Here is a 19,122-nt window from a genome sequence, read left to right as displayed (position 1 = left end):
GGGACTCTGATTCTGATGGGGATGCTAATGTAAGGGGGACTATAATGAGGACTCTGATGTACAGTGGGGGGGCTCTGATGGGCTCAGGTTTTTTTTAGAAATTTATTTCCTTTGTTTTACAGATTTTTCTCTGTTGTTCTAAATCCCATCATTCTGATTACAATAGAAACTCCAATTATAACTCATTCATTCTCATTCCTTTATTTCACCAATTTTTTGGTCAATATTCATAAAATATACAGAACAGCCTTCATACTGAAAAAGTGTGGAGACCCCCGCACTATGGAGACCCCCCCACTTTGGGAACCCCCCCCTATGGGGATCTCCACCCTATGGGAACCCCCACACTTTGAGAACCCCCGCACTATGGAAACCTCCACCTAAAGGGAACCCCCGCCCTATGGGGACCCCCGCCCTATAGGAACCCCTGCCCTATGGGAACCCCCGCCCTATGGGAACCCCCGCCCTATGGAAACCCCCACCCTATGGTACCCCCTGCCCTATGGGAACCCCCACCCTATGGTACCCCCTGTCCTATGGGGACCCCCGCTCTATGGGAATCCCTGCCCTATGGTATTCCCCCCCCCCATGGGGACCCCCACCCTATGGTATCCCCCGCCCTATGGGGACCCTCACCCTATGGGAACCCCCGCCCTATGGAAACCTCTGCCATATGGAGACCCCTGCCCTATGGAGACCCCTGCCCTATGTAGACCCCTGCCCTATGTAGACCCCAGCACTGTGGAGACCCCAGCCCTATGGAGGCCTCTGCACTATGGAGATCCTCTCCCTATGGGAACCCCCACACTTTGAAGACCCCTGCACGATGAGGACCCCCGCACTATAAGAATCTCCGCACTATGGAGATCCCTGTACTATGTAAACCCCTGCCCTATGGAGATCCCTGCCCTATGGAGATCTCTGCCCTATGGAGTTCCCCGCCCTATGGAGATCCCTGCCCTATGGATATCCCCGCCCTATGGAGTTCCCTGCCCTATGGAGTTCCCTGCCCTATGGAGTTCCCTGCCCTATGGAGTTCCCTGCCCTATGGCGATCCCCGCCCTATGGAGATCCCTGCCCTATTGAGATTCATGACCTATGGAGATTCATGACCTATGGAGATCCCCACCTTACGGAGCCTCCTGCCCTATAGAGATCTCTTCCCAATATAGATCCCTGCCCGATGAAGATCCCTGCTCTATGGAGGCCCCCGAACCATGGGGACCCCTGCCCTTTGGAGATCCCCGCACTTTGGAGACCCCCGCACTATGGCATTGAACTATCGCAACATGTGTCATTTCATGCCTTACGGCAGATGTGTGGCGTGCAACCAAGAAATGGTGTAGGCACGATATTTTTGGCAGCACACCGCAAAGGTCCTCAACACCCATTGTTCCATCGGCAAGGCGCGTTGGGGCATCATTCCAATGAACGCCACCAAGAATCCCATAAACTGCATTGGCGCACTTATCCCAATATCAGAGTGTGACCGGGCCTGAGGGCTCTCTCTAGCCTTTATAGACACTCGTATTAAAGAAATCTCCTACTATGTAGATCATTTTAGGAATTTTTGTTTCCGGGGTTTCTTACCTTTTGTTGCCTTTTTACCCCCCAGGTACCCGAGGAATCCGAGCACCACCCCGTCCGCACAGAGGATCCCGAGCAACAGACACAAGCATAGAGACCCACGGCCACCCACCAACCTTCTAACCAACCCAAAGACTATACCACTGAGGCCGACCTACCTTACCATCTAAGGTGGCTAAGGCTGACCTTTTGCCTATCAGGTGCTCTCCATCGTGACTTTGAATGTGAACTCGCCGGCAGCCCGTCATGGAGGATGTCCCGTCATGGGGGATGTCCCTTCATGGAGGATGTCCCTTCATGGAGGATGTCCTATCATGGAGGATGTCCTGTCATGGAGGATGTCCCGTCATGGAGGATGTCTTGTCATGGAGGATGTCTTGTCATGGAGGATGTCCCTTCATGGAGGATGTCCCTTCATGGAGGATGTCCCGTCATGGAGGATGTCCCGTCATGGAGGATGTCCCGTCATGGAGGATGTCCCGTCATGGAGGATGTCCCGTCATGGGGGATGTCCCTTCATGGAGGATGTCCCGTCATGGGGGATGTCCCGTCATGGAGGATGTCCCGTCATGGAGGATGTCCCGTCATGGGGGATGTCCCGTCATGGGGGATGTCCCGTCATGGAGGATGTCCCGTCATGGGGGATGTCCAGGTATGGAGGAGGTCCCGTCATGGAGGATGTCCCGGCAGACTTGCCCCGTTCTCAGAAGTCCGACCTTCACTGACTTTTGTATATTATTCTTTTTTCCTTACCCTTGCATGTTGTATTAACTCGGCACGCTGACCCTCAACTTTATCCCTTCTAAATGGTCAAAGCAAGTTTTATTTTTGAACTTTTATGTATATCTTAAAATTTCTAATGTTTTTGTAAATGAACCAAAAAAAAAAAGTTACGGTGAACGACCAAAAACTAACCTCTGTAAATTCTACCTTTTTATGGCACTTCATTGTAGGGTATCCTACACCTGTACTGAGAGATCACCCAATGGCACGCTGTATAATGAATAGAATTATATACCCAAAGCGTAAATACGGATATATTAAATTTTTTTTGTTTTTTTGTAATTCGGTGGAATGGGTTATGTATTGTGTCTGTTATTCGCATCTTATATACACTATATTGTCAAAAGTATTGGGACGCCTGCCTTTACATGCACATGAAATTTAATGGCATCCCAGTCTTAGTCTGTAGAGTTCAATATTGAGTTGGTCCACCCTTTGCAGCTATAACAGCTTCAACTCATCCGAGAAGGCTGTCCACAAGGTTTAGGAGTGTGTCTATGGGAATGTTTGACCATTCTTCCAGAACGAGAAGGCCTGGCTCGCAGTCTCCGCTCTAATTCATCCCAATGGTGTTCTATCGGGTTGAGTTCAGGAGGCCAGTCAAGTTCCTCCACCCCAAACTCGCTCATCCATGTCTTTAGTGAAGGAATCTATTAAGGCACAGGAGTCAAACACAAGGCCCGTGGGCCGAATGCGGCCCCCCCCCAGGCCATTTTATGTGGCCCTCACACCTCTCCTGCAGCTGCAGCACCCCCCTTTGTCTCTGCCCCCACATTGTCTCAGTAGTTGGCAGCAGAGAGGACAGAACTCCTTTGCCAGATCCACCAATTCTCCGTGCAGCTGCAGAAAAGCTCGTCTTTGACTCCCCCCGTCTCAGCAGTCCGCAGCTGAAAGGAGGGCAGAACTTCTACAGATCCTGCACCTATGTGCAGCTGCAGCACCACCTTGTCTCAGCAGACTCTGGAAGTTGACTCCAGGGGGTAAGGGGGTGCATGGTGATGTAAGGAAGGGTGGGTGACTCTTGACTTCTGATGGTGGGGGGGCTCTTGACATCTCATGTAAGGGTGTAAGGGGGCGTAGGGTGCTCTGGACATCTAATCCTACAGATATAACCGGCCCATTGAGGGCAACCGTAATGCTGATGTGGCCCACGATGAAATTGAGTTTGACACCCCTGTATTAAGGCGTCAGCATACCAAGACATTTTGGACAATTTCATTCTCCCAACTTCATCCCAAAGGCGCTCTATCAGGTTGTGGTCAGGACTCTGTGCAGACCAGTCAAGTTCCTCCACCCCAAACTCAACTCATCCATGTCTTTATGGACCTTGTTTAGTGCATTGGTCCAATTTATTTGGTGGAGGGGGGATTATGGTGTGGGGTTATTTTTCAGGGGTTGGGTTTGGCCCCTTAGTTCCAGTGAAGGGAACTCTTAAGGCGTCAGCATACCAAGACATTTTAGAACATTTCATATCCCAACTTCATCCCAAAGGTGTTCTTTCGGGTTGAGGTCAGGACAGTTAAGTTCCTCCACCCAAAACTCGCTCATCCATGTCTTTATGGACCTTGCTTAGTGCACTGGTCCAAATCATTTGGTGGAGGGGGGATTATTGTGTGGGGTTGTATTTCAGGGGTTTGGCTTGGCCCCTTAGTTCCAGTGAAGGGAACTCTTAAGGCCTCAGCATACCAAGACATTTTGGACATTGTCTATGTCAGACCCCTGACAGATCCCCGTTTATTTGCCCCAGGTTTTCTTCCCGTTCAGGTGTATAGGCAGCCAGGCACACAACCTCTCAGACACGTCTCACTACTGAATGACCGGGCAAGGGTGTCCTTTTTTATGCTTTAATGCTCGTTGAACCTGGTTGGGGGGACTCCAAACAAGGGCAAGTCCTAATTCTGCAACCCTGAAGAGGTTAAAACAACAGCCAGCCACTAAAACCACCCTACAGTCTGAAGGACAGTAAACTGGGGTACCCTGTTTGGAGACCCCGATCTAGGCACACCTCCTCAGTATGTTCTCAGTCATTGGAGGACTGAGGACATCTTGTGGTGAAAATAGAGTACTGCGGGGGCAGACAGCTCCAGATTGAAGGAGAGTATACCAGCTAGAGTTGCCTTTTTTTTTATACAGGCTGGGGGACATTTTAAAAATCACCTGGTGTCAGTCTTTTAAATTTCTTTCATTTGATGTATGACCGGTTTACAAGTGTCTATTTTAATTACAGGAGCTCAGGCAGGAGATCGGACAGCCTCTATGGGGGGCATTACAGCCTGTCGCTCTGTCTGACAGGGAGAGAATACAAGTAAATAACCAAAAATGCGGTCATCTCTGACAAATGCACAATTTTTATCAGCTCAACAACGAAATTATTATGAATGCCCATGGGCGACCGGGACACTTTTAAAGCTTTCTAGGTGTGACAGTGAAACACTTTCTGCAATCACAGTCACGGCCGCATCTAGGCATGAGATTGCGTGTGGATTTGCTTGGGATTTAAACGCATGGCTAGTAATCTCTATATTTGGTGGTTGATTTTTTTTTTTTTTATGCACTGTGTGCTCAACTGCAAACTCTAATATGACCACTAGATGTCACCCTATGATAGAACTTTCTCTGCATGTTCTACCAGTTTCTGGCCCTATCACTTCCATTTAACAATTCAAGCACAGGTGTCAAACCGGCGGCCCTCCAGCTGTTGCGGAACTACAAATTCCATGAGGCTTTGCAGTTACAAGTATGACTCCCATAGGCAGTGGCATGATGGGATTTGTAGTTCTGCAACAGCTGGAGGGCCGCCAGTTTGTGTTCCCATTCAGGACAAAGCAATAAGTTCACTTCTTCACACCTCCCAACTTTTTGAGATGGGAATGAGGGACACCTATTAGCAAATGTACGTAGGCATAGGACACCCCCCCGTCACGCCCCCTGTCAACCACTTTAAGACTGGAATAATTTGCCCCCTTCAGGACCAGGCCCTATTTTGCGATTCGGCACTGCGTTACTTTAATGGACAATTGCGCGGTCGTGCGACACTGTACCCAAATAAAATCGATGTCCTTTTTTTCCCACAAACACAGCTTTTTTTTGGTGGTATTTGATCACCTCTGCGATTTTTATTTTTTTGCGCTATAAACAAAAAAAGAGCTACAATTCTGGAAAAAAAAATATATATATATTTTTCGCATTCTGCTATATAAAATTCCCAGTAAAAAAAAAAAAATTAACATCAGAATTTTTTAACATTTTAGGCCAATTTGTATTCTGCTACATATTTTTGGTAAAAAAAAAAAAAAATCACAATAAGTGTATTTTGATTGGTTTGCGCAAAAGTTATCGCGTTTACTAACTACGGGAAAAATTTATGTCATTTTTATTGTTTTTTTTTTTTTTACTAGTTATGGCGGCGATCTGCGATTTTCTGCGGGACTACGACATAGCGACGGACAGATCGGACACCTAACTGACATTTTTGACACTTTTGGGGGTACCAGTGACATTACTACAGTAATCAGTGCTAAAAATATGCACTGTTACTGTAATAATGACACTGGCAGGGAAGGGGTTAACACTGTGGGTGATCAAGGGGTTAAATGTGAGCCTAGGGGAGTGATTCTAACTGTGGGGGGGGGGCGTGGCTTGTGAAATGATCATAGAGACCTGTGATCCTATATAGAAGGATCACAGGCGCTCTATGATCATTCCAGGGAGAAGAACGGTCAGATGTGTTTACAACAGCCGACCGTCCTTCTCTCTCAGCGTGGAGCGATCGTGGGCGTCAGGCGGCAATCGGAGCCGCCTGACCCATGCATCAGCTTCCCCGCTGCCGAGTGGGGCGGGAGCTCGCCCCCTAGCTTCCCGCGTGCGACTGACATAGGTCTACGTTGGTTTGCGCAGGAGAGCCACACTGCCGCAGTAAAAAGGCGGCGGGTGGTCGGGAAGCGGTTAAAGAAAAAAAAATATTTAATCGTTTGCCGACCACCCACTGCAGATTTACCGCAGCAGGATGGCTCGGCTATGCAAACTGCCGTACTTGTACGGCGGTTCGTGGGGGCGCGCACGCGCCCTCCCCATTAGGAAGCGGGGAAGCCAATCCACAAGCCTGGCGGCACCGACTGCCGCCGGGCACCAGCGATCGCTCCCTGCTAAGAGAGAGCAACAGTCTGCTGTTGTAAACACAGCAGACCGTTGTTCCTTCTGGAATGAACTCAAAGAGCCTGTGTTTCTCCTATTTAGGATCACAGGTCTCTGTGTTGATTCCAGAAGTACCTCCCCCATACAGTTAGAAAACACCCCCTAGGCTCACACTTAGCCCTTTGATCTCCCCTGGGTTAACCCCTTCCCTGCCAGTGTCATTAGTACAGTAACAGTGCACATTTTTAGCACTGATTACTACTGGTTCCCCCAAAAGTGTCAAAAATGTCAGTTAGGGGTCCGATCTGTCCGCCGCAATGTCGCAGTCACTCTAAAAAAAAAAAAAAATTACATAAATCTTTCCCCTAGTTTGTAGACGTCATAACTTTTGCGCAAACCAATCAAAATACGCTTATTGCGATTTTTTTTTTTCACCAAAATATGTAGCAGAAAACAAATTGGCCTAAAAAGGATGAAACATTTTGTGATTTTAAAATTTTGTTTTTTTAAGGACTGTTATATAGCAGAATAGGAAAAGTATATATATATTTTTTTTTTTTTCAAAATTGTCGCTTTTTTTTTTTTTTTTTTTGTTTATAGCGCAAAAAATAAAAATCGCACAGGTGATCAACTACCACAAAAAGAAAGCTCTGTTTGTGGGAAAAAAGGACATTCATTTTATTTGGGTACAGCGTCGCATGACCGCGCAATTGTCCGTTAAAGTAACGCAGTGCCGAATCGCAAAAAATGGCCTGTAAGTGGTTAATAAACAGTTGCGCAAATACAGTATCACGTGAAATAAATATTTGCAACCATTTCCTTTTTATTCTACAGGGCCTCTGCTTTCCGGAAAATATGTAATGTTCTTGAGGTTTGTGTAATTTTTTTTTTGCCAAAAATTTGGATTTTTACATGTATGGGTGAAAGAAAGAAAGAGGGAAAGAGGAAAAGATGAAGAGAAAGAAAGAAAAAAAGAAAGAAAGAGGGGAAGAGAAAAGGAAAGAACAGAGGGATGGAGAGAGAAAAAGAAAGAAAGAGAGTGGGAAAGATAAAGAGAAAGAACAGAGGGATAGAAAGAAAGAAAGAAAGAGAAAGAAAGAAGGAAAGAGAAAGAACAGAGGGGAAGAAAAAGAGAAAGAAAGAAAGAAAGAGGGGATGAGAAAGAAAGAAAGAGAGGGAAAGAGAAAGAACAGAGGGATGAAGAGAAAGAAAGAGGGAAAGAAAGAGGGAAAGAGAAAGAGGGAAAGATAAAGAGAAAGAACAGAGGGGTGGAGAGAAAGAAAGAGGGAAGAGAAAGAAAAGAAAGAAAGAGAAAGAAAGTAACAAAGAGGTAAAGATAAAGAGGAAGAACAGAGGGATGGAGAGAAAAAAAGTAAAAAAGAGGAAAATAGAAAGAAAGAAAGAAAGAGGGGAAGAGAAAGAACAGAGAGAAAGAAAGAAAGAAAGAAAGAAAGAAAGAAAGAAAGAAAGAAAGAAAGAAAGAAAGAAAGAAAAAAGAAAGAGTGTGGGAAAGATAAAGTGAAAGAACAGAGGGATGGAGAGAAAGAAAGAAAGAGGGAAAGAGAAAGAACAGAGGGATGAAGAGAAAGAAAGTGGGAAAGAAAGAGGGAAAGAGAAAGAAAGAAAGAGGGAAAGATAAAGAGAAAGAAAGAGGGAAAGAGAAAGAAAAGAAAGAGAGAGAAAGTAACAAAGAGGGAAAGATAAAGAGGAAGAACAGAGAGAGGAAGAACAGAGGGATGGAGAGAAAAAAGTAAGAAAGAGGAAAATAGAAAGGAAGAAAGAAAGAGGGGAAGAGAAAGAACAGAGGGAAAGAGAGAAAGAAAGAAAGAGAAAGAAAGAAAAAAGAAAGAGTGTGGGAAAGATAAAGTGAAAGAACATAGGGATGGAGAGAAAGAAAGAGGGAAGGATAAAGAGATAGGACAGAGGGATGGAGAGAAAGAAAGAAGGAAAAAGGAGGGAAAGAAAGAGGGAAAGAGAAAGAACAGAGGGATGGAGAGAAAGAAAGAAATAGAAAGAAAGAGGGAAAGAGAAAGAACAGAGGGATGGAGAGAAAAAAAGGAAGAAAGAGGAAAATAGAAAGGAAGAAAGAAAGAGGGGAAGAGAGGGACAGAGAGAAAGAAAGAAAGAAAGAAAGAAAGAAAGAAAGAAAAAGAGTGTGGGAAAGATAAAGTGAAAGAACAGAGGGATGGAGAAAAAGAAAGAGGGAAAGATAAAGAGATAGGACAGAGGGATGGAGAGAAAGAAAGAAGGAAATAAAAGGGAAAGAGAAAGAACAGAGGGATGGAGAGAAAGAAAGAAAGAGGGAAAGATAAAGAAAGAAAGAAAAAGAACAGAGGGATGGAGAGAAAGAAAGAAAGAGGGAAATAGGAAGAAAGAAAGAGGGGAAGAGAAAGAACAGAGAGAAAGAAAGAAAAAAGAAAGAGTGTGGGAAAGATATAGTGAAAGAACAGAGGGATGGAGAAAAAGAAAGAAAGAAAGAGGGGAAGATAAAGAGATAGGACAGAGGGATGGAGAGAAAGAAAGAAGGAAAAAATAGGGAAAGAAAGAGAGAAAGAGAAAGAATGAAAGAAAGGGCAAGAGAAAGAACAGAGGGATGAAAAGAAAGAAAGAAAGTGTGGGAAAGATAAAGTGAAAGAACAGAGGGATGGAGAAAAAGAAAGAAAGAGAGAGAAACTATGAAGACTAGAGACATAATTGAAAATCCTCCTATGATTGGCTCTGGATCCGAGGTGTCACCATGAATGAAGCCACCTCTACTGGTCACCTTCTGGAATGTACAATGTCCCCATCGAGTGTAAATATTACCGAGGAGAACCTGTTAAAAAATGGCTGCTTATTAAACTGTGATTGTTCTGTCAGCTGACGGGAAGAGATAAGAGAATTACACTCGCAGCACACGGGGTTGGGTCCTCTTGTCCGCAGGAGCTAACAGTCTACCCTGATAAGCAGATTCAGAGTGACAGCTGGCATTAATGTCAGACTGTTAGGAGCCTTTGTTTGGTGCAGATACGTGTCACTTTCACCATAAGGTCGTCCGTGGCTTATACATCGATCATCTGCAAATTAAATCTTCCTTATTTCGATGGCGCTTATCCTTTGGAAAATACTGTGGGAATTCGGAATATTTAGGTTCCCATAGTTGATGGGGGCTCGCTAAGGAGATCATTTATGGTCTTCAAAATTTATGAACCCATTGACTGTATGTCATAATTAGGGATGAGCCGATCTGCCCAGGTTCCATTCATGGCCAGTTTCACAAAATATCCTCGGAAATTCAGAAAAAAATCCTCCATAACCTACTAAAGTCTTTGGGGGGGGGGGGGGGGACTTTAATATTCTATTTACTTCTTTTTTGGGGGTTAAAAACCAAAAAAGCGGCATTGGAAGATAAGCACTGCCATGGGGACATTCAGCAATTGGCAAAGTAAAAAGTTTAAATAAAAATACAAATTAATGTAAACCAGGGAGAAGGCCTTTTCATGAAGCTTCACAGGCTACAGTAAAAAAAAAAAAAAAAAAAAAAATTGGCATGATTAAAAAGTTCAAAAATAAAATAAAAAAAAAAAAAGCAGGGAAAGGGATTTTTTATGTGGCATTATGGGCTATATTTAAAAAAATGGCAAAATTTAAAAATTATTAAAATAAAAACGTATTAAAATAAAAATTAAGATAAAAATTTAAAATTATTAAAATAAAAAAGAGAGAGGGCTTTTCATGTGGCTTCATGGGCTAAATGAAAAAAAAAAAAAAAAAAACGACAAAATTAAAAAAATTTTATAAAAAGGAAAACAATACTATAAAGCAGGGGAGCATCTTTTACTGGCTAAATATAAAAATAATCAAGATCGAATAATTTAAATTAAAAAAATAATGTACAGCAGGGAGAGCGGATTTTTATGCGGCTTCATGGGCTGTATTTAAAAAAATGGCAACATTTAAAAATTATTAAAATAAAAACTTTAATGCAAAGCAGAGAGAGGGCTTTTCATGTGGCTTCGTGGGCTAAATTAAAAAAAACAGCAAAATTAAAAAAATTTAATAAAAAGGAAAACAATACTATAAAGCAGGGGGGGGATCTTTTTATGTGCATTTACTGGGAAAATTCAAAAATGATCAAGATCGAATAAATAAAATTAAAAAAATATTGTACAGCAGGGAGAGCGGATTTTTATGTGGCTTCATGGGCTGTATTTAAAAAAAATGGCAAAATGTAAAAATTATTAAAATAAGAACTTTAATGCAAAGCAGAGAAAGGGTTTTTCACGTGGCTTCATGGGCTAAATTAAAAAAAAAAAAAAAACAGCAAAATTAAAAAAATTAAATAAAAAGGAAAACAATACTATAAAGCAGGGGGAGCATCTTTTTATGTGCATTTAATGGCAAAATTTAAAAATGATCAAGATCGAATAAATAAAATAAAAAAAATAATGTACAGCAGGGAGAGCGGATTTTTATGTGGCTTCATGGGCTGTATTTAAAAAAATGGCAACATTTAAAAATTAATAAAATAAAAACTTATTAAAATAAAAATTAAAATAAAAATTTAAAATTATTAAAATAAAAAAGAGAGAGGGCTTTTCATGTGGCTTCATGGGCTAAATTAAAAAAAAACAGCAAAATTAAAAAAATGAAATAAAAAGTAAAAAAAATACTATAAAGCAGGGGGAGCATATTTTTATGTGCATTTAACTTGCCAAATGTAAAAATTATCAAGATCGAATAATTTAAATAAAAAAAAATAATGTACAGCAGGGAGAGCGGATTTTTATGTGGCTTCATGGGCTGTATTTAAAAAAATGGCAAAATTTAAAAATTATTAAAATAAAAACTTTAATGCAAAGCAGAGAGAGGGCTTTTCGTGTGGCTCCATGCGCTAAATTAAAAAAAAAACAGCAAAATTAAAAAAATGAAATAAAAAGTAAAAAAAATACTATAAAGCAGGGGGAGCATATTTTTATGTGCATTTACTTGCCAAATGTAAAAATTATCAAGATTGAATAATTTAAATAAAAAAATAATGTACAGCAGGGAGAGCGGATTTTTATGTGGCTTCATGGGCTGTATTTAAAAAAATGGCAAAATTTTAAAATTATTAAAATAAAAACTTTAATGCAAAGCAGAGAGAGGGCTTTTCATATGCCTTCGTGGGCTAAATTTAAAAAAACGGCAAAATTAAAAAAATTTAATAAAAAGGAAAACAATACTATAAAGCAGGGGGAGCATCTTTTTATGTGCATTTACTGGCAAAATTTAAAAATGATCAAGATCGAATAAATAAAATTAAAAAAATAATGTACAGCAGGGAGAGCGGATTTTTATGTGGCTTCATGGGCTGTATTTAAAAAAATGGCAAAATTTAAAAATTATTAAAATAAAAACTTTAATGCAAAGCAGAGAGTGAGCTTTTCGTGTGGCTCCATGGGCTAAATTAAAAAAAAAACAGCAAAATTAAAAAAATGAAATAAAAAGTAAAAAAAATACTATAAAGCAGGGGGAGCATATTTTTATGTGCATTTACTTGCCAAATGTAAAAATTATCAAGATTGAATAATTTAAATAAAAAAAATAATATACAGCAGGGAGAGCGGATTTTTATGTGGCTTCATGGGCTGTATTTAAAAAAATGGCAAAATTTTAAAATTATTAAAATAAAAACTTTAATGCAAAGCAGAGAGAGGGCTTTTCATATGCCTTCTTGGGCTAAATTTAAAAAAACGGCAAAATTAAAAAAATTAAATAAAAAGGAAAACAATACTATAAAGCAGGGGGGAGCATCTTTTTATGTGCATTTACTGGCTAAATTTAAAAATTATCAAGATCGAATAAATTAAATTAAAAAAATATGGTACAGCAGGGAGAGCGATTTTTATGTGGCTTCATGTGCTAAATTGAAAAATTGGCAAAATTAAAAAATGTAAATTAAAATAAAAACATTAATGTAAAGCAAGGAGAGGGATTTTCATGTGGCTTCATTGGCTACGATTAAACACTGGAAAAATGAAAAGATTAAAATTTAAATAAAAATGAATGTAAGCCAGGGGAGGGAGGGGAGTTGAGTTAAAGCTGTATGGGGTGTTACAGAACAGCACAATGTTCACGGACAGCCTCAGCAAGGAAGAGGACGTATTAATAAAGCTGGCCAGTCACTAGTAGAATTTTGATTGAAATTGTTTTAGTTGAAGAACATTTATTGTATTTTTTTCATTGGTGGGATCAAACTTTTCATTGGTGGGATCAAATTCGCATTCATTTTTAACCAAGATTTTGTTTGAATTTTTTCGTTTTAAGAACATTTATTCTATTTTCTAATCACTGGTGGGATCAAATTGGCATTCATTTTTAAGTGATGAGAAACCTTCCAAGGAAGAGGATGGTAAGGGTTTCTGTAACAAACAGATTTCTAACAGTGAATGTGGTTTTGGTTCAGTAAAGACCTGTGACTCCAAAATCGGTTGTATTTTCGAACGACATTCATCAAGTCATTAAGTGTACTGAGAATTACATTTTTGTACAAATGATTGTATGAACATTAGTGTTTGGCCAGCTGAATGGTGGAAGACAACTGGCTGCTCTGGGCCTCAAAGGAAAGGTAGAAGGTTTGGTCATCCAGTCAACTATCTGCTGGTTGTGTTGTGACTGCATTGGACATCCACTTTGAGGAAGAAAAAGCCCACGGGTCCAACCTCCGTTTGTGTGGCCCTACCACCACTATGTCTTGCAGGACCTGCTTGCACCCTACTACCTCCTTGCCCAGAACCTCTGCCTGTATAGCACAGTATATAATTGTATTGTGTTTGGCCAGATGAATGGTGGAAGACAACTGACTGCTCTGAACCTCGAAGGAAAGGTAGAAGGTTTGGTCATTCAGTCAACTATCTTCTGGTTGTGTTGTGACTGCATTGGACATCCACTTTGAGGAAGAAAAAGCACACAGGTCCAACCTCCGTTTGTGTGGCCCTACCACCACTATGTCTTGCACCCTACTACCACCTTGCCCAGAACCTCTGCCCATATAGCACAGTATAATTCTTTACAGCACAGTATATAATTATATTGTGTTTGGCCAGCTGAATGGTGGAAGACAACTGGCTGCTCTGGGCCTCAAAGGAAAGGTAGAAGGTTTGGTCATCCAGTCAACTATCTGCTGGTTGTGTTGTGACTGCATTGGACATCCACTTTGAGGAAGAAAAAGCCCACGGGTCCAACCTCCGTTTGTGTGGCCCTACCACCACTATGTCTTGCAGGACCTGCTTGCACCCTACTACCTCCTTGCCCAGAACCTCTGCCTGTATAGCACAGTATATAATTGTATTGTGTTTGGCCCGATGAATGGTGGAAGACAACAGGCTGCTCTGAACCTCGAAGGAAAGGTAGAAGGTTTGGTCATTCAGTCAACTATCTTCTGGTTGTGTTGTGACTGCATTGGACATCCACTTTGAGGAAGAAAAAGCACACGGGTCCAACCTCCGTTTGTGTGGCCCTACCACCACTATGTCTTGCACCCTACTACCACCTTGCCCAGAACCTCTGCCCATATAGCACAGTATAATTCTTTACAGCACAGTATATAATTGTATTGTGTTTGGCCAGCTGAATGGTGGAAGACAACTGGCTGCTCTGGCCCTCAAAGGAAAGGTAGAAGGTTTGGTCTTCCAGTCAACTATCTGCTGGTTGTGTTGTGACTGCATTGGACATCAACTTTGAGGAAGAAAAAAGAACACTGGTCCAACCTTCGTTTGTGTGGCCCTACCACCACTATGTCTTGCAGGACCTGCTTGCACCCTACCACCGCCTTGCCAAGAACCTCTGCCTCTAGGTTTAGACCCTTCTCTTCTTTTTCTATTTTTGTGGACGGTGAATAGATTGCCTAACTTTTAATGACACTATGGTGGTAAGGGGGTGAATATTTGGTGCTATTGGTACGGTGGTGTGCATCATCAAAGGACAGCTTCAACATCTGTTCAGCAACAAGTGTACCTGTACACCCCAAACTTGGAAAAAGTCCCGTAAAGACAAAATCAAATAATCAAAAAGTTATGTAGCTCATCACACTGCAATCTGGTGTATAGCACCATGGAGAATTGTATAGCATAGGATAACACAGGATAACCCTGTACAGCACAGTATATAATTGGATTGTGTATGGCCAGCTCAATGGTGGAAGACAACTGGCTGCTCTGAGCCTCAAAAGAAAGGTAGAAGGTTTGGTCATTCAGTCAACTATCTTCTGGTTTGTGTTATGACTGCATTGAACATCCATTTTGAGGAAGAAAAAGCATATGGGTCCAACCTCCATTTGTGTGGCCCTACCACCACTATTTCTTGTAGGACCTGCTTGCACCCTACTACCGCTTTGCCCCAGAAGGAAAGGTAGAAGGTTTGGTCATCCAGTCAACTATCTTTCGGTTGTGTTTTGACTGCATTGGACATCCACTTTGAGGAAGAAAAAGAACACGAGTCAAACCTCCGTTTGTGTAGCCCTACCACCACTATGTCTTGCAGGACCTGCTTGCACCCTACCACCGCCTTGCCTAGAACCTCTGCCCATATAGCACATTATAATTCTGTACAGCACAGTATATCATTGTATTGTGTTTGGCCAGCTGAATGGTGGAAGACAACTGGCTGCTCTGAGCCTCAAAGGAAAGGTAGAAGGTTTGGTCATCCAGTCGACTATCTTCTGGTTTGTGTTGTGACTGCATTTAACATCCCTAATGTTTAATGAAACTTTGGTGGTAAGGGGGGTGAATATTTGGTGCTATTGGTACGGTGGTGTGCATCATCAAAGAACAGCTTCAACAACTGTTCAGCAGCAAGTGTACCTGTACACCCCAAACTTGAAAAAAATCAAATACACCCCCCCCCCCCCCCAACAAAAAAAATAAATAAACCCTAAAAGGCTAACCACCCAAAATAAAATCCCACTATTTTTTTGTATTCCTAGCAGAAGATAAAATAGGAAAATCCTAAAAATAGCCCTAAAAAGGACAGTTAGGTCTATGAAATGGTGAACACAAAGGGGGTATACAAGGTATGTAGCTCACCATACTGCAATCCAGTGTATAGAACCATATAGAATTGTATAGCACAGTTTATCACTGTACAGCACAGTATATAATTTTATTCCATAGTATTGCAGAGTACAACACAGTATAACATTTTATTGCATAGTATATCACAGTACAACACAGTATAACACTTTATTGCATAGTATATCACAGTACAGCACAGTATAACACTATATAGTGCTTTAAAGCACAGTATAGAGCTGTATTGCACTGTAAGGGCTCTTTCACACGGTCCGCCTCCGTAGGCGGATCCGTGCTGCTCAGCGAGGATCGATCCGCCCGATCCCCGCTGAGCCGGCGGATGACAGCTCCGTCTCCGCTTGCAGTGCGGAGAGGAAGGTGTCACAGCTCCCGCTGCTCTCTATGGGGGATCGGATGAGAGCGGACCGCCTGTCCGCTCTCATCCGATCCGATCCCTGGACGGATGGAAAAATAGGGTTTCCACGGACAGGATTGGATGCGGATGGCAGCGGGTGTCAGAGGAGGTGTCTCCGCTGACATCCGCTGCCCCGTAGAGCTGCATGGAGGATCCGATCAGATCCGCCTAAAAAACTGACAGGCGGATCTGATCGGATCGCCTGTGTGAAAGAGCCCTAAAGCACAGTGTAGAGCTGTATTGCACTGTAAAGCACAGTATAGCATGGCATAGTGCTGTACTACACTCAGGAGTAGATAAACTTAAAGTGTTTATTCCCATAAACTAGAAACACAAGTGCATCACACAGACATGGGACAGGTTGACGCGTTTCATGACTCTATTGGTCGCTTACTCATACTTATGAGTAAGCGACCAATAGAGTCGTGAAACGCGTCAACCTGTCCCATGTCTGTGTGATGCACTTGTTTTTCTAGTTTATGGGAATAAACACTTCAAGTTTATCTACTCCTGAGTGCGGTCAAACTTTTTCCTTTGAATATCTGACTACTGGACGGCGGATCCGACCGGCACCTGAGTGCTTTGCCTCACCTGAACGGCTGTTTTCTGTGTTGCTTGAATAGTGCTGTACTGCACTGTAATGCACAGTATAAAACTGGTCTCGGCTATCACGGTATAGTATAGTCCTTTATAGCATAGTATAGAACTATATACCAGAATATAGATTAATAAAGCACCGTAAAGTACAGTATAGCATTTTTATAGTACATAAACGCTGAATAGCTGCATTTTTCAGCCTTTTTAAGCTTTTATCACAGTTAGAGCTTTTTTACAGCTGAAAATTCCTCTTCAAACCCACTAGTTCTGTTGTTTTTTTCCAGCCAGAAAATGCCCCATAGAATAACATGCTGGGGAGTTTACTGGCTGCAGAATAAAACACCTGACACCAAAAACAGCAGCTGTAATAACGTCCAGTGTGCATGAGGCCTACCTGGAAACACCTGAACTCCAATATTTGAGGGGTTGTCCACATTCCTTTGCCCATATAGTATATCTATATTATCACTTTTGGCGATTGGCCCTTCAGGTTTTTTAATGACTGCGGGTAGCCATAGTCCTGTTAAAGCCATAAGCAGTCATAATAAGTAATTTCAAGCTTCTCTTGGCCCGGCCATGCACTCCAGTTATTTCTGAAGCTCTTCAAAGTACTGCAGGACCATATGAGGAGTAGAATCTTGCCAGTTCGTTCCTGTTCTTCCCCTGAAGGATATTTTTTTTCAATGATCTAACCCACCTCAGCTGTCATCTTACAACCCAAGGGCGTAACTACAGGGGTTGCAGGGGTTGCAATCGCAACCGAGCCCCATGCTCCAGGGGGCCTGTGCAGCTCCCCTGTACACCTGGATAGGAGGGGCGGCAGGGGCAGCATGTAGAGAAATCACTGTACTCCTTTTTTGTCCTGTAGCTGCAGGCCCCAAGATGGAAGGAAAGGGGCCCACTGCAGAATTTGTGAAAGGGTCCCTGTAATAAAGGGCCCCTGCGGGACTGTAATAAAGGGCCCCGCAACGTGAGTAAAGGACCCCAGGATCAGTGGGAAGAGCCCCAGGCTTGAAGAGAAGGGCCCCTCTGCCAGGGGTCCGAGGGGCCCTTCATGGTTTCTTGCACCGGGGCCCTGAAGGTTCTAGTTACGCCTCTGTTACAAGCCAAAAGAGTAGAGCAGCCCTTCTCAACCAGGGTTCTGTGGATCCCTAAGGTTCCTCCAGAGGTTTCTAGAGGTTTTTCAGTGGTTCCTGGAGCTGTAGTTGGTTGACTTCCCATTTGATGATGCCTGCACAGTTCCAGGACCAATGCTATCAGGCAGAGCCTGAAGCATGACAGCAATTATCTTTTTATTTCTCTTTAAGGGTTGCATTTCTTCTGACCACCAATGTAAGGGACATTTCCTTCAATGACCCCTGATGAATTTGATTTAGTAAGGGTTCTCTGAGACCTTAAAGGTATTTTATGGGTTCCTCTGGGATAAAAAGGTTGAGAAAGGCTAGAGTAGAGGTTCTTGTCTCTTGTCCACATAGAAAGCAAAACTATGAACATGGAAAGGGCACCCCCAGGGTCATATTTACCATTTCTAGAGAGCAATAAGCAGTGCCTGAAGGAACAGTAAGCCACTAATCTCAGAAGTCACTTGCATAGGTCCTGGCAATGGAAGATGACCACAGCTTCTGCCATGGAGGAACGGAATGTGGCCTGGCCGGTCCACATCCAAAAGAGAAGGCTTTTTGGAAGTTAGACATAGTCCCTGCACTGTCCCTACTTCCATGGAACCTGTCCCTATCTCTAGTACTGTCCCTGACAGAAGGGGTTCCTTTCCCTATGCTAGCCACTGGCAAAAAGCATGCCAAACCCGGGAGCCGGAGTCCTAAATCGACTGACAGAAGATGGCCACCAGAATCACATGGGGTGCCAGCATCCAATCAGATAGGTGCCCTCCTGTAACCGAGGAAATCATAGAGGAGCCAAGTTCCTCTCAACTTTCCCCCCCACCTGCATTGCTTCTGCAGTCGAGCGCCACCTGCAGTGGAGAATACGTACTTCATCTGCCTAAATGGATCTACAAGGGTTACATTGGTGTCAGTGATAGTTTTGACGTTGGGTTATGGTTCTAGGAGTTTAGGAAGTTGTGTAATAAGTTAACATCTGGGATTCAGGTCGAGATTATTTAAGGTTGGGTCAAGAAAAAAAGTAATTACCAGTCCACCTCCCTCAGTAGCACATACCTCACCTTCACTCTCCAGCTGGTCCATTCGGACAGGAAATTATGAGAAATCTCTCCAACTGGGACACATGCACAGATAAAGACACATTTCTAGTAGAATAAGCAAGGGTTACTTGTTCTGGAATGAGTTTTTTGTTGCTTGTGCCTTCCTGTCCTGGTTTGAATGTTGCAGGGAAGGGTTAGACTCTATGTCAGACTTATATTTCTGTCTGTATGTGATCGGGGGAATTTACCAAAAAAGCTAAAGTTTTTTTTGCCACAAGAACCAGAAGTGAAATCTTCCAATGGGGGCATCTGCTCTGAGGACATCTGCTCTGAGGACATCTGCTCTGAAGAACTTCTCCAACTTTGAAGAATGTTCCTCTCATGTCCTATGGTGTTTCCAGGACACGGAATTCGGG

At 42.7% G+C, this 19,122-nt stretch overlaps 1 protein-coding gene across 1 annotated transcript in view; it reads left to right on the top strand.

Annotated features, from left to right (window-relative positions):
• RHBG (Rh family B glycoprotein) overlaps nucleotides 1–1,746 on the top strand; it is a 45,944-nt gene extending 44,198 nt beyond the window's left edge. Inside the window, exon 10 of the mRNA XM_082275465.1 lies at nucleotides 1,616–1,746. Coding sequence (XP_082131591.1) covers nucleotides 1,616–1,681 — 66 coding nt within the window. The 3' untranslated portion in view covers nucleotides 1,682–1,746. The remainder of the gene's footprint in view (nucleotides 1–1,615) is intronic.
• The last annotated feature ends 17,376 nt before the right edge of the window (nucleotides 1,747–19,122 follow it).

The sequence above is a fragment of the Pelophylax lessonae genome, assembly GCF_965119305.1.
Source record: "Pelophylax lessonae genome assembly, chromosome: 13".
Classification (NCBI taxonomy): domain Eukaryota; kingdom Metazoa; phylum Chordata; class Amphibia; order Anura; family Ranidae; genus Pelophylax; species Pelophylax lessonae.
The sequence above is the reverse complement of the archived record's forward strand: the minus strand, read 5'-3'. Positions and strand labels throughout refer to the sequence as shown.